At 63.7% G+C, this 17,671-nt stretch overlaps 1 protein-coding gene across 1 annotated transcript; it reads right to left on the bottom strand.

Moving 5' to 3' along the window:
- Positions 1 to 2,236: 2,236 nt before the first annotated feature.
- CTNNBIP1 (catenin beta interacting protein 1) lies at positions 2,237 to 14,773 on the bottom strand. Its single transcript, XM_056110997.1, has 4 exons — positions 14,724 to 14,773; positions 12,687 to 12,804; positions 12,508 to 12,598; positions 2,237 to 2,730 (listed from the first exon to the last, which is right to left on the bottom strand). The coding sequence occupies exons 2-4, from the start codon at positions 12,780 to 12,782 to the stop codon at positions 2,672 to 2,674; spliced, it is 246 nt and encodes an 81-aa protein (XP_055966972.1). The 5' UTR covers positions 12,783 to 12,804; positions 14,724 to 14,773; the 3' UTR covers positions 2,237 to 2,671.
- Positions 14,774 to 17,671: the final 2,898 nt, after the last annotated feature.

Raw genomic sequence — 17,671 nt, 5'->3', positions numbered from 1 at the left:
GGGAGAGGGGGAGGAAGGGGGAAGGGAGCGCGGGAGCAGGAGGGAGAGGGGAGGAGTCAGGATGGAAGGTTGGGGGCTGTGAGGGGGGACCCCAAGTTGATGGCAGACTAGCACCTTCTAGGCCCAGGAAGAGGATGAGGGAGAGGGAGGAGAGAGAGGAAGGGAGAGAGGAGGGAGAAGAAGGGAGGAAGGAGGAAGAGGAGGGGAGGGGAGGGAGAGAGGGAGGAAGGAGAGGGGCTGGCTGGGCGTCACTGGATCTCAGCCAGCCTGCAGCACTTGACGCCCAGCAGGTGCTGGTCTGGGTCATCCTGTCCTTTATACCCCGTGCACCCCATCACCCTAACAGTCGGAGTGATGGGCGGGGTCCAGGGCAGCGTCCAGGGCAGGCAGGATACAAGCTCTTGCTCCCACCTGCCCATACAGGAGGCTGGAAGGGCCTGACCGCTTCCTCAGCCCAAGGACTGCAGCCCCTTGGGGTCAAGGGCAGGTCCAGGGCTTGCTGGGAGATGGAGATCCTTGCACCTCTCTGGGGGTGGGGTCCTGTGGAAACCAGCTGCCACGGAGGGACCCTGTCCACTGGCCTGTCCCAGTCCCTCCCGGGCTCCATGGTCCTGCAAGGCCAAGGGCACCTGATCCACACTCAGAACACGGGGTGGGGTAGGGTGGGATGAGGGAGGGGCCCTTTATACCTCTCTGAGCTGCGGGGGCAGCGAGGGTGAGGTGACCCCTGGAGAGGGCTGACCTCAGCCCTGGGGGCCAATGTTCAGAAGCTGGGGATCCTCAGGAGACTTGGGGCTGGAATACGGTTGGTCAAGCACGCACCTTGCAAGCAGTGAGACCTGGGTTCCATCCTCAGATCAAAAGAAAAGGGGAAATGAGGGGGGCTCCCCCTCCTCCTAGCCCCCTAGGTCTACCATGGGGCGGAGGGGATCTGGAGATTCTTCAGAGGTCCAAGCTGCCCCCCAGGTCACCGGGGTCAGAGAAGGGAACCTGCAGCTTTTTTGTTTGGCTTTTGGGTCACACCCAGTGATGCTCAGGGGTTACTCCTGGCTCTGCACCCAGGAATTACTCCTGGTAGTGCCCAGGAGACCATATGGGGTGCCAGGGATTGCACCCGGGTCAGCTGTGTGCAAGGCCAGCGCCCTCCCTGCTGTGCTATGACCCCGGCCTGACAGTTATCTCATGAATCTGCAAAGCCCCAGCCCGGCTTCCAGCACCGGATGACACCAGGGACTGTCACTCACAGGAGAAGGGGAGATGCTGAGTGGGCAGGACCCTCCCCCCCACAGGAGCTATAGGAGCAGAAGGAGGCAGGGTGGGGGTACAGGGGCTGCGGGCAGCAAGGGAGTGTGTGTGTGTGCACGTGTGTGCATGTGTGTGCATGTGTGTATACATGCGTGTGTGCATATGTACATGTGTGCATGTGCGTGCATGTACTCCTCCAGGATAAGGTGCTTGCAGCAGCTGCCAGGTTCTCCCAGTTGGCACCCAGAGATGCACGACCTTTGCAGGAGAAGGTCTGGCTGAGCAGGCGGGTGGACATGGAGACAGGTGGGTCCTCCTGGGTCAAGCTCAGGACAGGGGCCGGCGTAACCTGTGGCCACCGCACGGCACACCCCATGCCTACCAGGCTTTGCTTCTGAAGGTGTTCCGGAGGGTCTGGGTCCCCATACAGGAAGGGGGTTCGGCCACACCCTCATCCTCCGCCAGGCCTGTGTCTCTCTGTAACTCCCCACTCAGATCCCGTGAGAGGTTGTGGGGAGTGGGCAGACTTGGGGCCACCCCAGGGGTGAAACAGTGAGACTGACCTTCCCGGCTGCTGCGGGCACCGCAGAGGGGTGGGGAGGGGGCTAGCTGGCTGAGAGCTGTAGCCTTTTCTTTTCGCTGGTGTTTGGGCCGCACGGGCGATGCTCGGGGTCATTCACTCCTGGGGGGGGCTCAGGGGCCCCTTAAGGGATGCCGGGGTGGGACTGGGTCCGCAGCGTGCCAGCCGCCCTGGCCCGCTGTCCTGTGCGCTGGCCCCGGCGGGCCTTTCCGAGGCTGGTGCCCACCGTAGGAAAGCGCCAGCCCGGCTCCGGCTGCTCGGGGGTCCCCGTGCCGGAGGGCGGGGTGGACATCCGGGAGAGCCAGTGGGGAGAGCCCCGCGGGGTGGACATCCGGGAGAGCCAGTGAGCCCCAACGCCCACGGACAGCATCTCGGCGCAATGAACACCGCGAAGCGCACGTGGTTTCCTTCTCGTTTCTTTTTTGCACTCAAATATTACAACCGACGTCCCAGACCCTGTTTCCAGCCGAGCACCTGCAGCCAATCAGAGAAACCCGTTGCCACCAGCCAGCCAATCAGAATCCTTCGCCCGCCCCGGCAGCCAATGGGATCTCTCCGCGCTCCCCGCCTGAGCCCCGCCCCGCGGGCCGCGCCTCGGGGCGGCCCTAGACCCAGGCGCACGGGTTTTATTTTTTTGGGTTTTTTTTATTAAAAAGCAAGAGTCAGAAATAAAAATCAAAGGTTTCCGTTGGTCAAGATTTAAAAATAAAAAGGTTTCTTCCTGCAGCCAATCACGAGTCTGTCCCTGGGGGCCCATCATCGGGGGGAGCGGGGCCTCTCCTGGGCGCGGGTGGGGCGGGGTCCACGGGGCGGGGCCCTGCGGGCGGCGTGTCCACGTGTCCACGGCTACTGCCTGCGGTCCTCCGTCTCCGACCTGGAGAAGGCCATCACCACGTCCTCGGCGCCTGCAAGGGGAGACAGTGTCCACTGTGGGCCTCCCGTCCAGCCCGGGGGTCAGCGGGTCGCAGGGGGACTGTGGGCAGGGGCTGGCCAGGGCCCCCGGGGCTTGCCAGCGGCCTCTCCGGGGGCTCTTGCTCCTCCCGGTGCCTGAGTCCTCCCCTTCGCCCCAGCCCAGCATCTGCTCCCAGGCAGAGGCGCGAGGCCAGGCCAGGAACACGCAGGGGCTGGCCACCGGCTCTGCTGTGGTTATTTTTAATCCTGGATCGGAGATTCTGTCCAGGCACCCATGAGATCACTTCCTTTGTCTTGTTGTCCCGAAGGCAGGCTGGGACGCGCGCAGCCCGCAGCCTGCAGCCTGCAGAGCCGGAGGGAGGGCGGGGAGCCGGTGCCGCTGACCTGAGTGCCCACCCCTGGGGCAGGGCAGCTGGGGTGGCCGCCTGCCCGTGGGCCTGCGGTTCCTACGGGGGCGGCCGCGAGCAGCAGCGTGGTCCTCCTGGCACCCCTCCCTTCTGCATGTGGAAGGCAGGGTGGGGGCAAGCTCCCACCCCCAGTCTGAGTCACAGGCTGGGGAGTCCCCCAGCACCAGCGGCCTCCCCCTGGCCACCAGCAGGAGGGAGCCCGGGCCCGCGGGCTGCAGGGGGGCTTGGGAGGGCCAGGCGGGCACCCTGCTGCCAGCAGCCCCCTCCGCGCTGCACGCCTCCCCCGATGCGGCTTCTGTGCCTGGGAACCCGACAAACGGCTTCCTCGGCTTCCTCATCTTCTCGGGAACATTCTGTTCTCGCCTCAGCCTGGGACCACGCACTCACACTGCTGCGGAGTTTTCCTAGCAACGACGGGTCCAGGATGACGTCACACCCCGCAGATGCCCTTGCTTCTTCCCGGCTGGCTCCCCCTCCTTGCAGGGCGCCTCTGCCTCGGGGACCTTCTTGGGGGGGGCCTTGGGTTGCTTCGGGTGCGAGAACAGCATGGGGGCTCTGGGGGGGGGGGGAGGCTGGTCCCCGCAGGGATCACAGGACTCGCACCTGCAAGGCAGGTGACCTTCTGAAGGTCACACAGGGACAACAGCTGAACAGAATGTCAGAGGTTTTTTTTTTTCCCTCTTTTTGGGTCACACCCGGTGATGCACAGGGGTTACTCCTGGCACTGCACTCAGGAGTTACTCCTGGCGGTGCTCAGGGGACCATATGGGATGCTGGGAATCGAACCCGGGTCGGCCGCGTGCAAGGCAAACGCCCTACCCGCTGTGCTCTCTCTCCAGCCCCCAGTTTTTTTTCCCCCCTGTTTGGGTCACAGCAGGCGATGCTCAGGGGTTACTCCTGGCTCTGCACTCAGGAATCACTCCTGGCGGTACTCAGGGAACCACATGAGATGCCGGGGACAGAACCCAGGTTGGCCGCTGTACTATCGCTCCAGCCCCGAGGATGCCAGAGTGGAGGACTGACCTGTTGGGGTGACCCGGCTGGCCGGGGAGGTTGGGACTGTTTGGGGGCCCCCCACCTGGCACCTCATGGACTTGCTATTTTCTGGTTCACGGGGCTCTGCCTTCCTAAGGCCACGAAGGTGCAGCCCCTCCTGGCTGCTGTTCCTCTCATCTCTGCTGGACGGCCTTGACAGGCTGCCCAGGAACTGCACTGCCACCAGAACATCAGCCTGCCCTCCCCTCCCCTCGTGCCCCCTCCAGCTAGGCCAGCCTTAACCCCTGCACGGCAGGGGGCTTGGAGGCATTTGGGCCATGCCAGGCACTGTTCTCAGGAGTGACCCCTGATTCTACCTGATGCCAGGGATTTAAACAGGAGCTGGTGGCCACATGCGAGGCCGCTGCTCCATCCTCTGCACCATCTCTCCGACCTAAACTCGCAGCGATTATCCTACTTAACGGGGAAAGCCTAACACTCCAGACCGGAGGAGAGGAGGGCGTCCCCACAGCTCCTCTCAGTATCGTGTTCCAGCCAGCGCAGCGAACGGCAAGATTACTCCAACCATGGAGGGAGAAATAAAGCAGCAGGCGGGGAGCTAAGCCTCTAGGGGCGGCATGCGTGCCCAGCGGTGCGAGCTGGGGCTCTGTGCCTTCTGAGCACCAGGCACTGAGGGTGTGGCCCCCAAACAAAAGGACAAACACAGGAGTGACCTTTAAGCTCTGGGATGAGGAAGTGGCTCAGCCCGGGGACACCCACACAGAAGGAAGGGAAATAAGGGCTGGGATGGGACAGGGGCCAGGTTCGAATACCGGCACTGCACAGGGACCCCCAGACCCCATCACGAGTGACCCCTGATCACAGAGCCAGGAACAGCCCCTGAGCACGCCACTGTGATCCCACCACCTCCCAATGGAAAAATATTGGTTTTGAATACTACAAAATTTTATTGTTGTTACTAGTGTTTCATTTTGGGGCCATACCTGCAGTACACAGGGCTTAGTCCTGGCTCTGTGCTCAGGGATCATTCCTGGCGTTCAGAGGACCATATGAGGTGCCAAGGAATCAAACCCGAGTCGTGTGCAAGGCCAACCTGCTGTACTACCGCTGAGCCCAGTATGATAAAAAAAATTAATAACAAAAAGTAGCTGGAGGGGCCAGAACGGTAGTCCAACAGGGAGGGCGTTTGCCTTACATGTGGCCGACCTGGGTTTGATCCCTGGCATGCCATATGGTCCCCTGAGCACAGCCAGGAGTGATTCCTGAGCGCAGAGTCAGGAGCAAGCCCCGAGCATCACCAGGTGTGACTCAAAAAGCCAAAAAATAAATAAATAAATAAATAAATAGTACTGATAGCACTGTTCTACTGTGTCCAAATTTATCAATTTGCTCGAGCGGGCACCAGTAACGTCTCCATTGTGAGACTTGTTGTTACTGTTTTTGGCATACTGAATTCACCACAGGGAACTTGCCCGGCTCTGCCGTGCGGGCGGGATACTCTCGGTAGCTTGCCGGGCTCTCCGGGAGGGGCAGAGGGAAAATAAATAAATAAAAAGAAAAAGGAAAAAAGCTGGAAAGCTGAGCTATTACAGGGGGCAGGGCATCTGTTTTGCACGCAGCTGACTCGGGTTCAATTCCTGGCACCCCTTTTGATGCCCTTTGAGCACTCTCACGAGTAATTCTTGAGTGCACAGCCAAGAAAAACAGTGAAAGTGGGCTTGATACTTCAGGCCTGGGGCGCGGCTGAGGCACCCCTGCCCACTCCCCTCCTCCCCCTGCAGAGTAGGCACAGGGTTCTGTGGCCCTGCACAAGGGGAGCAAACAGGCAGTGAGGACAGGGAGGGAAAGGGGCCCGGACAGTGGACAGGCAGGTAGAGGGGGAGAGGAGGGGGGGCTGCGCCCGCCCCCTCCCTTCCCACCTGCACTCCCCTTCTGAGGCACACACTGAGGTCATCCCTGCCCCCGGGGCTCCCAAAGCCCCCCAAGCCACGCCGAGCATGACCCTGTGAGTCAGGCCAGCTGCCCTCTGCCCCGAGGTGTCACCCCCCCAGATCCTACCTGGGGCGCCAGATCAGCGTGGAAGCTGCCGCCTGTGGCTTTCCAACTGGGGGTCCCCACTGTGTGCTCAGGGGCCCCATGTGGGGGTCTCCCTGTGTGCTCAGGGCCTCATCTGGCACTGAGGACCTGACAGTTCACTGGGGGCTCCCACTCGGGGCACCCAGCCCCCCGCCTCCTCCCTGCCCCCTCACTCTCAGGGTCTCTCGGTGTGAGGCCCCGTGGCCCAGCGCTGACTGTGGCTTTGGGGTGCCAGGTCTGATCTCTGGCACCACCCTCACCCCCCTAAACCATCTGAGCTTCCTTCGGGGCTGAGGCGATATTCAGAGGGCAGGGCCCAGGGTTTGCATGGAGGCCCCTGCGCCCCGGACCTGGTGCCCACGGCCTCCTGAGCCCCTCCAACTAACGAGAGACATCAGGAGGACCCGCAGTGACCCACCCACGCAGGAGGGGGGAACTGGGTGCCTGGCCCGGCCCCTTGCATTCCGGGGCTTCCTACTCCTACCAGGATGGAAGCAGCACCCGGATCTGGCGAGCGAAGCAGTCTGGGCCATCTAGACGCGCCGAGTCCAACCCGGCAGGAGTTCCCTGGGGTTCCCCCCTCCCGCTGACCCTGTGCATGGTGGCCTTAGGCCTTAGGGCTGGGTGTGCTTTCTGCAGTGCCAGTGATGGAATCTCGGTCCTGCGTGAGCTGGGAAGTGTCTGCCGGGGAGCCCTAGGCCGGGCGGGACCGGATCTGCCCCTTTAACAGAACCAGGCGGGTGGAGGGCGGGAGAGAAGCATGCCAAGCATGCAGGTCAGAGGAGGGCAGCGGACAATGGGTGAGGGGGCAGTGGGCAGGCTCAGGGCATAAACCCGGCCCTACACCCCGCTTCCCGCTGGGGGCTGCGGTACAGGGTCAGTGGGTCAGTGAAGTTCAGAGAGGGCCCCCCGGGCGGGCACCAGGCACCCCCGATCCGGAGACAGCACGGCCAGCAGGGTGCAAGCAGGCCTCTGCCCACCACAGGGTCATTCAGGGCTCTGGCGGGTTGAGACGCGTGGGGTGCTGGCCGGGGTGCTGATCGCACACTGCCCCTTCCTCCCCCGCTCTGGGCACAGCTGGCCACCGGGCTCTTCCGCCCAACTCTGCCCAGTCCCAAGGGGCTGGGGGCAGACCCTCCCCGAGGCACCCCTGGGCTGGGCCCGGCTCACTCAGCGCCTGCGTAGGCAGGCAGACACCAGAACCACAGCGCTGGGAGCCCAGGGTCACGCTGCCCGCGGTGGCCGTGCCAGCTCCCGAGGTGCCAGGCGCTGGCCGTGCAGCCTGGGGGCGGAGGGGTCGTGAGCACCCTGCAAAGAGCCTCCCGGCCACCTCCAGGCTCCAGTTTGGTCCTTCCTTCTCCTCCCGCAGGTCATGGGGAGTCCCAGTGCTCTGTGCCCTGACCCCCACCTGCACCCACTCAGCGGCCAGGGCTTCTGCACGCCCGGCTTGACCACAAGATGGAGCAGGGCCTGCCAAGGGACTCAGGAACAAGTGCTCGCGGGGACTCTGGCAGAGGCCGTCCTGGTGGAGGCCCTGAGTGAGCCCCTAGACAGTGCCTGTGGCAGGATCTGTGTCTGAGGTGCCGCCCACCATCTGGACCCTGGGGCTGCCCCACAGGTCACACACCCAGGGGTGCACAGACGTGGCCTAATCAGTGCCCGCTGCTCCTCTATGACAGGCCGCTCGGCGGTTACGCCAGTGGGGTCCCTGTCACCTGCCTCATCCCTGCAGTGCTCCGGGCCTGTGTTAAACCTCTCCTCCGTGCTGCACACCCCGTGCCCCGTGCCCTGTGTCCCAGTCTGTCACCCCCCACCCAGGGGTTGCCCTCCCCACTCCTGCTCTGTGGAACTGGGAATAAAGGTGGCTGACTACTGTCTGGTCATGCGTCTGCAACCACTGGGGAACGTCTATTGGCCCGAACGCACCCGGGACCCTTAGGGACACCCCCCGCCACCGTCACCGCAGGATGGTGACTCTGAGTTTAGACGCCCACTCAGCCCACCGGCGCCCCAACCCCACCACCCTGCGTCCAGCGCTCACTGGCCAGCTGCGTCTGTGCTCTGACTCTTGACCCCAATACGAGTTTCCTGAGATCAGACACCAGGACAGAGCCGGGGTGCAGGGGCCGCCCCCAGCGTTTCTCACAAACAGCTGGGCCCTCAGCTGAACAGTCCCCAGACCCCGCAGCACCCTGGTCCTCTGGGGGAGGTTTCTCTGCACCATCTGGGGGTGTGGCCTGTTAGCGCTTCCCCGAGCCAGCGTCTGCCCAGGTGATGTGGAACTGGGACTAAAGGTTGCTGACTACTGGGTTAGTGACTGTCAGCAGGATTACAATCCAACCCGGGAAGACCCCTCCCGTCTCTGAGCGCCCCAGGGCCGGGCGGGGATTTCATGCCAGTCTGTTATCACGGAGGGGGGGGCAGCACCCCAGCAGGCGGGCTGGACACCCCGGGGCCCTGCACACAGGACACGCCTCCCCCAGACAGGCCCCAGCTCAGGGTACGCCTGGAGCTACAGACATTTGGAAAGGAGACACGGGGCTGCGCCCAGACAGCCCCCGGGGACCTGAGCCAGAGATAAGGGCAAGTGCAGAGGTTGAAGGGGCATGGGAGAAGGTTCTGGAAAATGGCACACACACGAAGCAGAGACCTGGAGCAGAGGAGCTCCGCTGTGCGGGGTGAGGGAGGGGACGCCAGGGAAGGGAGCGCAGGGACATGGGGACAGCCGTGCCACTGGGTGAGAGCATGAGCCTGAGCACACACGTGTCTCTGTACACGCGTGTCTGCATTTTAGTATGTGGGTCTGAGCTTGTGTGTGTGAGCATGAGTTTGTGGACCTGTGTGTGGGTCTGTGTGAGCGTGTGCGAGTCTATGGACATAGTCGAACCTCTGTGTGAGCATGTGTGTCTCTGTGTGTTTGTGTGCATGTGTGTGAGCATGTGTGAGACTACGTACATGTAAGAATGTGTGTCCTGTGGCATGCTTGCATGTGAGGGTATGTGTGGGTCTGTACAACATGTGAGTCTGTGTACATGTCTTTTAGGACTGTATGAATTGGGGCTGGAGCGATAGCACAGCGGGTAAGGTGTTTGCCTAGCACACGGCCGACCTGGGTTCGATTCCCAGCATCCCATAGAGTCCCCTGAGCACCACCAGGGGTAATTCCTGAGTGCAGAGCCAGGAGTAATCCCTGTGCATTGCCAGGTGTGTCCCAAAACACACACACACACACGCACACACACAAAAAAAGACTATCAATCTGTGTGGGAGCATGAAGTACGTGTGAGTCTGTGGGCGTGCGTGTGAATCTGCATCTGTGTGGGAGCATGTAGCATGCATGAGTGGGGTGGCTCTGCCTGACCGTAGCCCTCTCAGTTCCAGGGTAGCTGGGAAGCAGGTCACCTGCCCAGCAACCACCACAGCAGCCCACCCTGAGCCCTGTGACCTGGTTTCTGGAGGTCCCGGCAGGTGGGAGCAAGGGCAGCTGGGTCTAGCCTGACGCCCTGCGGACGGGAACAGCGAGGATGAGGGGGGAGGCAGGGCATGGTGGCGGCCCCAGGGCCCCTGAGCTCACTGGGTGGAGCCTCCTGAAAGCAAACGGGAGTTTGGTGCCACAGAGGGCTTGGTGAGTTTGATCCTGGGCACCACACTGTCCCCTAGCACTGCAGGAGTGACCCCAGCACAGACACGGGCGAGACCCAAAGGGCACCAAGTGGGCGGGTCAGAAGCCTCTCTGCAGTGGCCGCGCTCTCCTGGCTTCCCTAGTCCCACGGGGACCCCTCTGCTCAGGAGGGTTCTCGGGGTGACCGGGCCCCAGCCTGGCACGGGGAGGGCTTCCCTGCATGTCCCCTGCCACCATAGCACAAACAGGGGGTGCACAGCCCAGCGGGCAGTGAGGCCTGGCCAGGCGGCGGGCAGCACAGCTGCGAGAATGCCGCTTGGAAAGTGTTTAAGAACAGAGAAATGGTAGAGAAATGCCGTTAACGCAGCTGGGAAGGAAAGGGGAGCAGGGGGCCTGGCAGGAAGGGCCTGTGTCCACGCACGAGGCCACGAGTCAACCTCCGATGCTGCCCACCTGTGCCAAGTGCTGTCCAGGAAACTGTCTTCTGGGACTCCTGGCCCGGCCCCATTACAGTGCAGATCTCTGGAGCCCAGAGGTGGGCAGGGGGGATGGAAGAAGGTAGGAAGTCGGCCTCAGGGTGGTTCTTGGGGACCCCACGGTCGCCTCCTTCCTACTCCCACAGACACGGGGGCCAACACACAAACTTGGGCTCTGCACACGGACACAGAACACTGACCCCCTGCACTGTCTCACACGTGCACTGAGCCGCGCCCCCCCCACCCCCAGCCCCGGCCGCTCTGGGGAAACCCAGGCACACCTGTCTTTACTGGGGGTCCCGGCGACGTGGGGTCACTCTGCTCTGGGGATGCTTGGACCACCCCTGGCGGTGCATAGGGGACTGGGCAGTGCCAGGGATTGAACCCAGGTCAGCTGCGTGCACAGCAAGCACCCTATCCTCCGGCCCATCTCTCTGGCCCACGTCTCGTTCTAAGAGGAGAAACTGAGTGACCAGCACTGGACCGAGGCTCCGTGCTCAGTGCTGTGCATGACCTTCCAGCTGGGAGACACCCGGCGATGCTCGGTAACCACCCAGGGTGCGGGGATGGACCCAGGTGGAGGCTGTAACTCTCAGATGCAGCCCTGGGGCTCAGTCCGGCCTGAGCCAGGGCAACCTCCCCCATGCCCTCTGGCTTCTCTGGTGATGCCAGAGGAGAGGGACTGGGAGGGTCCCAGGAGGTCAGGGTGACACCAGCTCAGTGACCGAGGACAGAGGCGAAAGGACAGGTTATGCGTGACGTCACATCTGGGGCTATGTGGACACTAGCTCTGGGGGCCGCGCCTGGGGCAGGGGCGCCAGCCCATTCTGCTCCCTGAACCGCGGGGAGGGCAGTGGGGCTGGTTATCGGGCACTTCCGGGATGAGAGGCGGCGTGTGCGCAGGTGTGAGGGGGCCCAAGGGAGCGGCGGCGACCACAGGTTTGCTGAGAGACAGCGCCACCTGGTGGTGACAGGCGATCACGGCCGGCATCTATGCCCCTACCAAACTGGGGGTCCCTGGGGGCAACCTCGATCCAGCCCTGCTGCTGACAGCAGCAAATCCTGAGAGGCGCAGCTTTGGGGAGACTCCGGTAGTGAGGGGGCTGAGGTGAACCTGCTCGGGGGCCGGGGCTGGGCCTAGGCCAGCTGCAACCCAGGGTGGCTTGCCTGGACATCTCTGGGCTCAGAAAGTCACGGGTAGCTTGTAGATCCCCACAGGCCCCAGTGCCCAGGACCCCCAGCCGAGAGCACAGCATACATTAGGGGGCCCTGGTCGCCCTGGCCAGGAGGGAGCCTCGGGGGCACAGTCCCTGCTCAAACGGCAGTTTCCGACCAAGTGCTTCTCGCGTACGGCTGGAGGGACTGGACACAGTAAAGGGGTATGGCTTGGGGACAGAGCGATAGGACTGGGAGGGAAGGGCACTCGCCTTGCACGTGGCTGCCACAGCTTCAGTCCCCAGGATCCCAAGGGGTCCCCCGAGCCCCGCCAGGAGGGATCCCTGAGCGCAGTGGGTGTGGCCCAGGCCCCACTTCCCCTGAAGTAATTATTCGGGGCTGCAGAGATAGCTCAGTGGGTAGGGCACTCGCCTTGCACATGGTCAGCCTGGGCTCAATCTCTAGCATCCCCCAGCCCGCTGGGAGTAACGTCTGAGTGCAGAGCGCAGATCCCTGAGCAGTGAGTGCCAGGGGTGGTCCAAATTCCACAAAAGAAGAGGTCACAAAATGCGTGACTGAGAAGGTCAAGGTGACCATCAGGCTACCGAGAGTCATGTGGTTTGAGTACACCCATGGGGTTCACACAGACATGGGGCGCTGAACGTGACACTGGGGTCTACACACTGGCTCCCTGCAGCCGGCAGCAAGACCGCTCGGCTGACTCGGGGCCCGGCCTGACCACCCAGGAGAACGGGCAGCGCATCCAGTGGCCTGGGAAGCGCCCGGCGCTCCTGCCCGGCCCAGCAAGGCCGTGGTGCTGCCTCTGACCGTTCCCCGCCCCAACGGCCGTGGGAACAGCGAGTAGAGCCATGGGCAGAAGCCAGGCACCGCCCGCTCCGTCGGCAGGAGCGACCGTGCCCGGCTGGGTACCAAGGAGCACTCAGGCCCCACGAGGAGCACTCAGGCCATGGGGTGCCCGGGCCTCGAAGCCCCCGCCCGCACTGCCTCCCGAGGCAAAGGGGCGGTCGCGGCACTCACCCTGGTCGATGGCGTGCGGTGGCAGCTGGCTCAGTTGGGTGCTCACGACGCCCGCGTACGTCCGCAGGAACTCCTCCTCGCTGGCCGTGAGCTGCGGGCGGATGGGGCGGTGAGGGCCCCGTGCCAGGCATGGCCTCGACCCGCACCCCCCCCCCGCGGTCCCGTGGCCCAGCACTCACGTTGGAGCCCATCTTCCGAAGCATGAGCAGCACACGCACCTTCTGCTGGATGTACATCTCCTCGGGACTCTTCCCGGGCGGCCCCTCGCGGTTCATCCCCTGGCCAGCTCAGGGCACCCTGCAGGAGGGGCAGCGGGAGAGCCGGTGACGCGGAGCGGGGCGGGCAGGCGCCCGAGAGCAGGGCTTTGGGCGAGTCAGAAATATCGCAGCAGGGCTTTGGGCGAGTCAGAAATATCGCAGCAGCTGGCGGGGGCGGAGCCGCCGGGCGACCCGCCTGGGCTGGGCCCGGGAGCAGCGGGTCCGAACACGCCGCGGCCACCATCCGCCCAGCCCTGGGGCCCGGCCAGTCCCGGGCCAGGCGGCCAGGGACACCGGGAGAGCCCGTCACACTGGTCCCTAGGGACTCAGGGGACTGTCGACCTGAGACATGTGAGCAGGTGGCAAGAGGCCAACCTGGGCCTGGGGCTGGGGGGTGCCTCCCGCCTCCACGGTCACCATGGGGCCCGGCCCACGCCCGTGTTTCTGGGACGCGGAGGAGCCCTTATGCCCCATGACCTGGACCCGGGCCCTGGGTTGCTGGGGAAGGATGGGGGGTGGGAACACACCGGGCGGTGCTCAGGGCCTACTCCCAGCTCAGTGCTCAGGGGCTGAGGTGCCAGGGCTGGAGCCTGGGCCTCCCACGTACAAAGCCTGGCTCTGCCCACTGGGCCACCTCCTCTGGGCCTCCAAACCTCATCCCCCATCCCTGCAGAGGTGCCCCCCGCCACCTACCCACCCCCGCCAGCCCTTCCTGACGTGCGAGCCAAGCTGTTCTAGGGCCTCCAGTCACCTGGCCACTGGTCAGTCTGGCTGTCCCAGGGCTCTCAGAACTCTATGACACACACACACACTCACAAAAACACACACTGATATACATACTCTCACATACGCCCTCACAAACACACACACTCACAAACTCACACATACACACACTCGCAAACTCTCACATATACTCATATATGCACAAACACACACAAATTCTTACATACACACACACACATATACACACACACTCCCACACGTATTCTCACTCATATACACCGCACACTCACAAAGTCATATACACACACATTTTTACATATAAATTCACACATGCACACACAAACTTACACACACACTCTCGCACATGCATACTCACATACATGCACACACAAACTCACACACAAACTCACACACATGCACACACACACGCACACACGTAGATTCCCAAGCATGCACGCAGTCATGTGCACTCACACACGTCCTGTGCAGTCCTGCATGGTCACTTCGCACATCCACAGCGGCTGGCGCCGGGCAGCAGAGTGCTCGTACCCCACAAGGCCTTCGGGCTGGGCGGCCCCTCTGCACGGCGCCCCTCAGGAAACAAGGTGCTTGGCAGGGCAAGAGGTCCATAGTGGCCACTAGGTGTCACCGCACTCACAACCTGCGCTCTGATAGGCCCCCTGGGCGAAGCCCTGTGTGATCCCTGAACCCTGGGGTCCTGTCCCCTCCTTACCGTCCACCTGCTAAGTAAAGGAGGAGGAGGAGGAGGAGGAGGAGGAGGAGGACAGGGGCTTGGAGCAGGCGGGAGAGGAAGGCCGGAGGGGCTTAGCACAGGCCAGCGGCACGGCCTGGGAAGGCCAGAGTCACCTCCTTGGGGCCCCTCAGACACATGGGCCCCACTGCCCGAAGATTTCGGTTCCTGCCTTTGGTCCATGCAGGGGTCAAGGCACCGGCCTTGCATGCGGCTGACCTGGGGTTCCGTTCCCATCACCACACGGTCCCCTGACCACCACCCGGGACCCCGAGACCCAAGTGTGGCTGCGCGCTGCAGCACCCCAGCCCCTGACCGATGGTGCAGGCCTTGCTTGCGGCCAACCTTGGTTCGATCCCCGGCAGAGGGTCCCGGAGTACCGCCAGGAGGGACCCCTGAGCATCCCTGGCATGGCCCCCAAACAAGACAAACCACCCCCCAAGGTTGTGCAGCATTTTAAACACAGGAGAGAAATGTCCCCTTACCTGTGGACACTGCACCAATCGTGCGCCTCAGAGCCCAGAGAAAACGGAACCTAAGGTCCAAGAGACAGTCCCAGGGTTAGACTGGAGGCTCCGGTTCTGTCCCCAGCGGGAGTGACCTCCCCAAGCACCCCAGGCGACCCCAGAACAAAGGCGAAGCAGAGCGAATCCAGAGCCACGGCTGTCACAGCACCACCCCGGTCCCCCCCCCCCCCCCCCGCCAAGCAGGTCACATCACCACCCCGGGTTGCCGGCCAAAGCAAGCATACCCCAGGACACACTCCCCGGGGCCCTCGAGTCCTTACCTGCTGCTGGAATCGCACTGCAGGCCGCAGAGCGCGTGCGGGCGGGCCCTGCGGGAGAGGGCGGGTCAGGGCGGCCGGCAGGAAAGACCTGTGTGTCCGCCACCCTGTGTGTCCGCCACCCTGTGTGTCCGCCACCCGGAGCCGTGCCTGGCAGCTGTGCGGCGTTCGACCCTACGTTCCCGGCCAAAGCAGGTCACACGCGCCCTCCTGGGCTTAGTCACCAGGAACCCGCGTCCCACCCGCCAGTGACGTGTGCCAGTGCATGTGTGCTGGCTCAGCGTCCCACAGTGCGTGACACACGCCCGCACAGGCCGGTCCCTCCCGCCTCCTGCCCAGGCACCCGAGCCCCAGGAACGGTTTGGGGCTCGGTGTGTCTCCGTGGGCACTCGGCAGGTGCTGGGGGCAGCGTGGGGGGCCATCCCGCCCACCCACTCCCGTTAACCAGTCCTTGAGGGTTTGGGTAGAGACCCCAGGCCCCTGGTCTCAGGCAGCCTCTAGGTGGTAGTGTTACGTCACCCACATAAAGACTAAGTAGAGGTGGCAGTGCCAGGCCAGGCTGTGAGGGACAGGGGAAGGGGGTGCCAGGCGGCCCAGGGCTGGCCAGCGAGGAGCTGGTCAGAGTGGGCTGCCAGCTCGGGGCGCTCCGGGCTCTATCGCTCGCTCTCCGGGCTGTGGCAGCTGTTTCCCCCCACACGGCGACTTTCAAAGGTTCTGATGGCAGGGGGGACTCCTACCCGCACCCCAGACTGCTCCTGGGGGGCCAGCCACGAGAGCAATTAACTGCTCCTGTCCTGTGGGGATCAAAGTGCCGGAAGGCCACGGAGCCCAGGGGCTGCCGCACCAACTCCCCTGGGGGATGAAAGCACCGTCTGCGGGGGGCTCCGGCCAAGGACTCGCTCCCCCTCCCGGGCAAGGCCCAGAGGGACTCTGGGGTCTTCCTGGGCCATCAGGCCACCCGGGAGGGTCTCTGGCCTTTCTGGGGCCACCCAGGGTTTCCCGGCCAGCTGGTCCGTTTGTCCTGACAGAGGAGGATGCCGAAGCTCCGGCCGGGGCCCTGAGCCAGTGGGCTCAGCTCTGCTCACTGCTCCTGGGTGCGAGGAGGAGCCGCACCATCACGCAGAGGGCTCTGGCCTTGGGTGTGGCAGACCTGCCTTTGGGTCTTGGTTTCTAGAACCTTCTAGAACCTTCCCCATACGTCCCAGAGGGGCCTCCGAGCCCCAGGAGTCATTCCTGGGCGCAGAGCCGCGAGTCAGCCCTGAGCATCGCCGGGTGTGACCCACAGACATGAAAAGGGAAAAACACGGAAGGGGCTGATCTCCCCCCCCACCTCCCCACCCCCGTCTTGTTCCACGCCTGCCTGGAGGCTCCCCACCCCCAATGACGCAGGGAAAGGCTTTCCAGGACAACAGGCCGGCGCAGGGGACCAGGAGGGGTGCTGTGCTCTGGGGGAACACCCACAAACAGAGGGTGGCGCACCCCACAAATAAGGGGAACACCCACCAGCAGGGAGACACCCCACAAACAGGAAACACCCGCAAAAAGGAATCACCTGCAAACAGGAAACACCCCCCCAGGGGCCCTGCCAGCACCATTCCAGTGCATGGAGGGGTAGCCCGGAGGACGGGGAGGCTCCTCTCTGCTGCCTACCAGGCTTGGTGCCAGCCAGGAATGAGTGGGAGGGGGTGCCAGGCCCTAGGAAGGGACACGCGGCTGGGCTGCAGGCAGGGGGCAGGGCAGGCGTGGAGCTGGGAGGGGCCTCCAGGGGGGCTCTGAGGAGTGGCCAGGCATCACGGGGCACGCTGAGGAGGAGGAGGGTCTGGGGCAAAGGCCCAGGCACCTGCCCAGCATCTGCATGTGGTCCCCAAGCAACCCCCACGAGCAGAGTCAGGGTGAGCCCGTGCACTGGCTGGTGTGACCCGGCCTCTCACCCTGTCATCAGCACTGCGGGCACCAGGGCAGGAGGGGGCTGGTGCACCTGGTCAGGGGAGGCACGCACCAGGCACCAGGCAGCTCTCCAGATGGGGGCTCAGCAGTGCTGGCCCAGGGTCAGCAGCGCCTCCTCTCTGCTGGCGCGGTAGGCACCCTAGAAGGTTCTAGAAACCAAGACCCAAGATGCAGGAAGCAGCTTGCCTGGTTCATCCAACCTGCCACCCTGCCCCAGGTGACGATGGGGGGCGGGGGACGAGGGCACACTCAGGGCTGGGGCGGGGCTGGAACCAGGCAGCAGCGCCAGACCCCTGCACAGAGAACCCCACACTGGTTCTGTTTGGGCCCAGGGATCACCTGGAGGGCCCGAGAGACCGTGCAGGGTGCCGGGGTTTGCCAGCATACAAGGCAAGTGCCTTGCCCACGGAATTACCTCTCTGGCCCCCAGACGAATCTAACCCACCACCCTTTCCTGGTATACAAGTCACTCACACCCTCCTTTAGGCCAGGAACAGAGAGTGGCCCCCAGTGGGTCTGGAACATTCCAGGCTGCCCCCTGCCTGGGTGGGGCTGACATCACCCGCTCGGGGAACACTGCTCTGATGACATGAAGGCTGGAGCCCACGACGGCCCCGTCAGTGACCACGGCCAGCGCCCAGTATCTTGGCCCAAGAGCTGCCCTGCCTCATGGGTCTCCCGGCAGAGAAGCAGCCCTAATGA

This window comes from Sorex fumeus, unplaced genomic scaffold (assembly GCF_029834395.1).
Source record: "Sorex fumeus unplaced genomic scaffold, SorFum_2.1 ptg000011l, whole genome shotgun sequence".
Lineage (NCBI taxonomy): Eukaryota > Metazoa > Chordata > Mammalia > Eulipotyphla > Soricidae > Sorex > Sorex fumeus.
The sequence above is the reverse complement of the archived record's forward strand: the minus strand, read 5'-3'. Positions and strand labels throughout refer to the sequence as shown.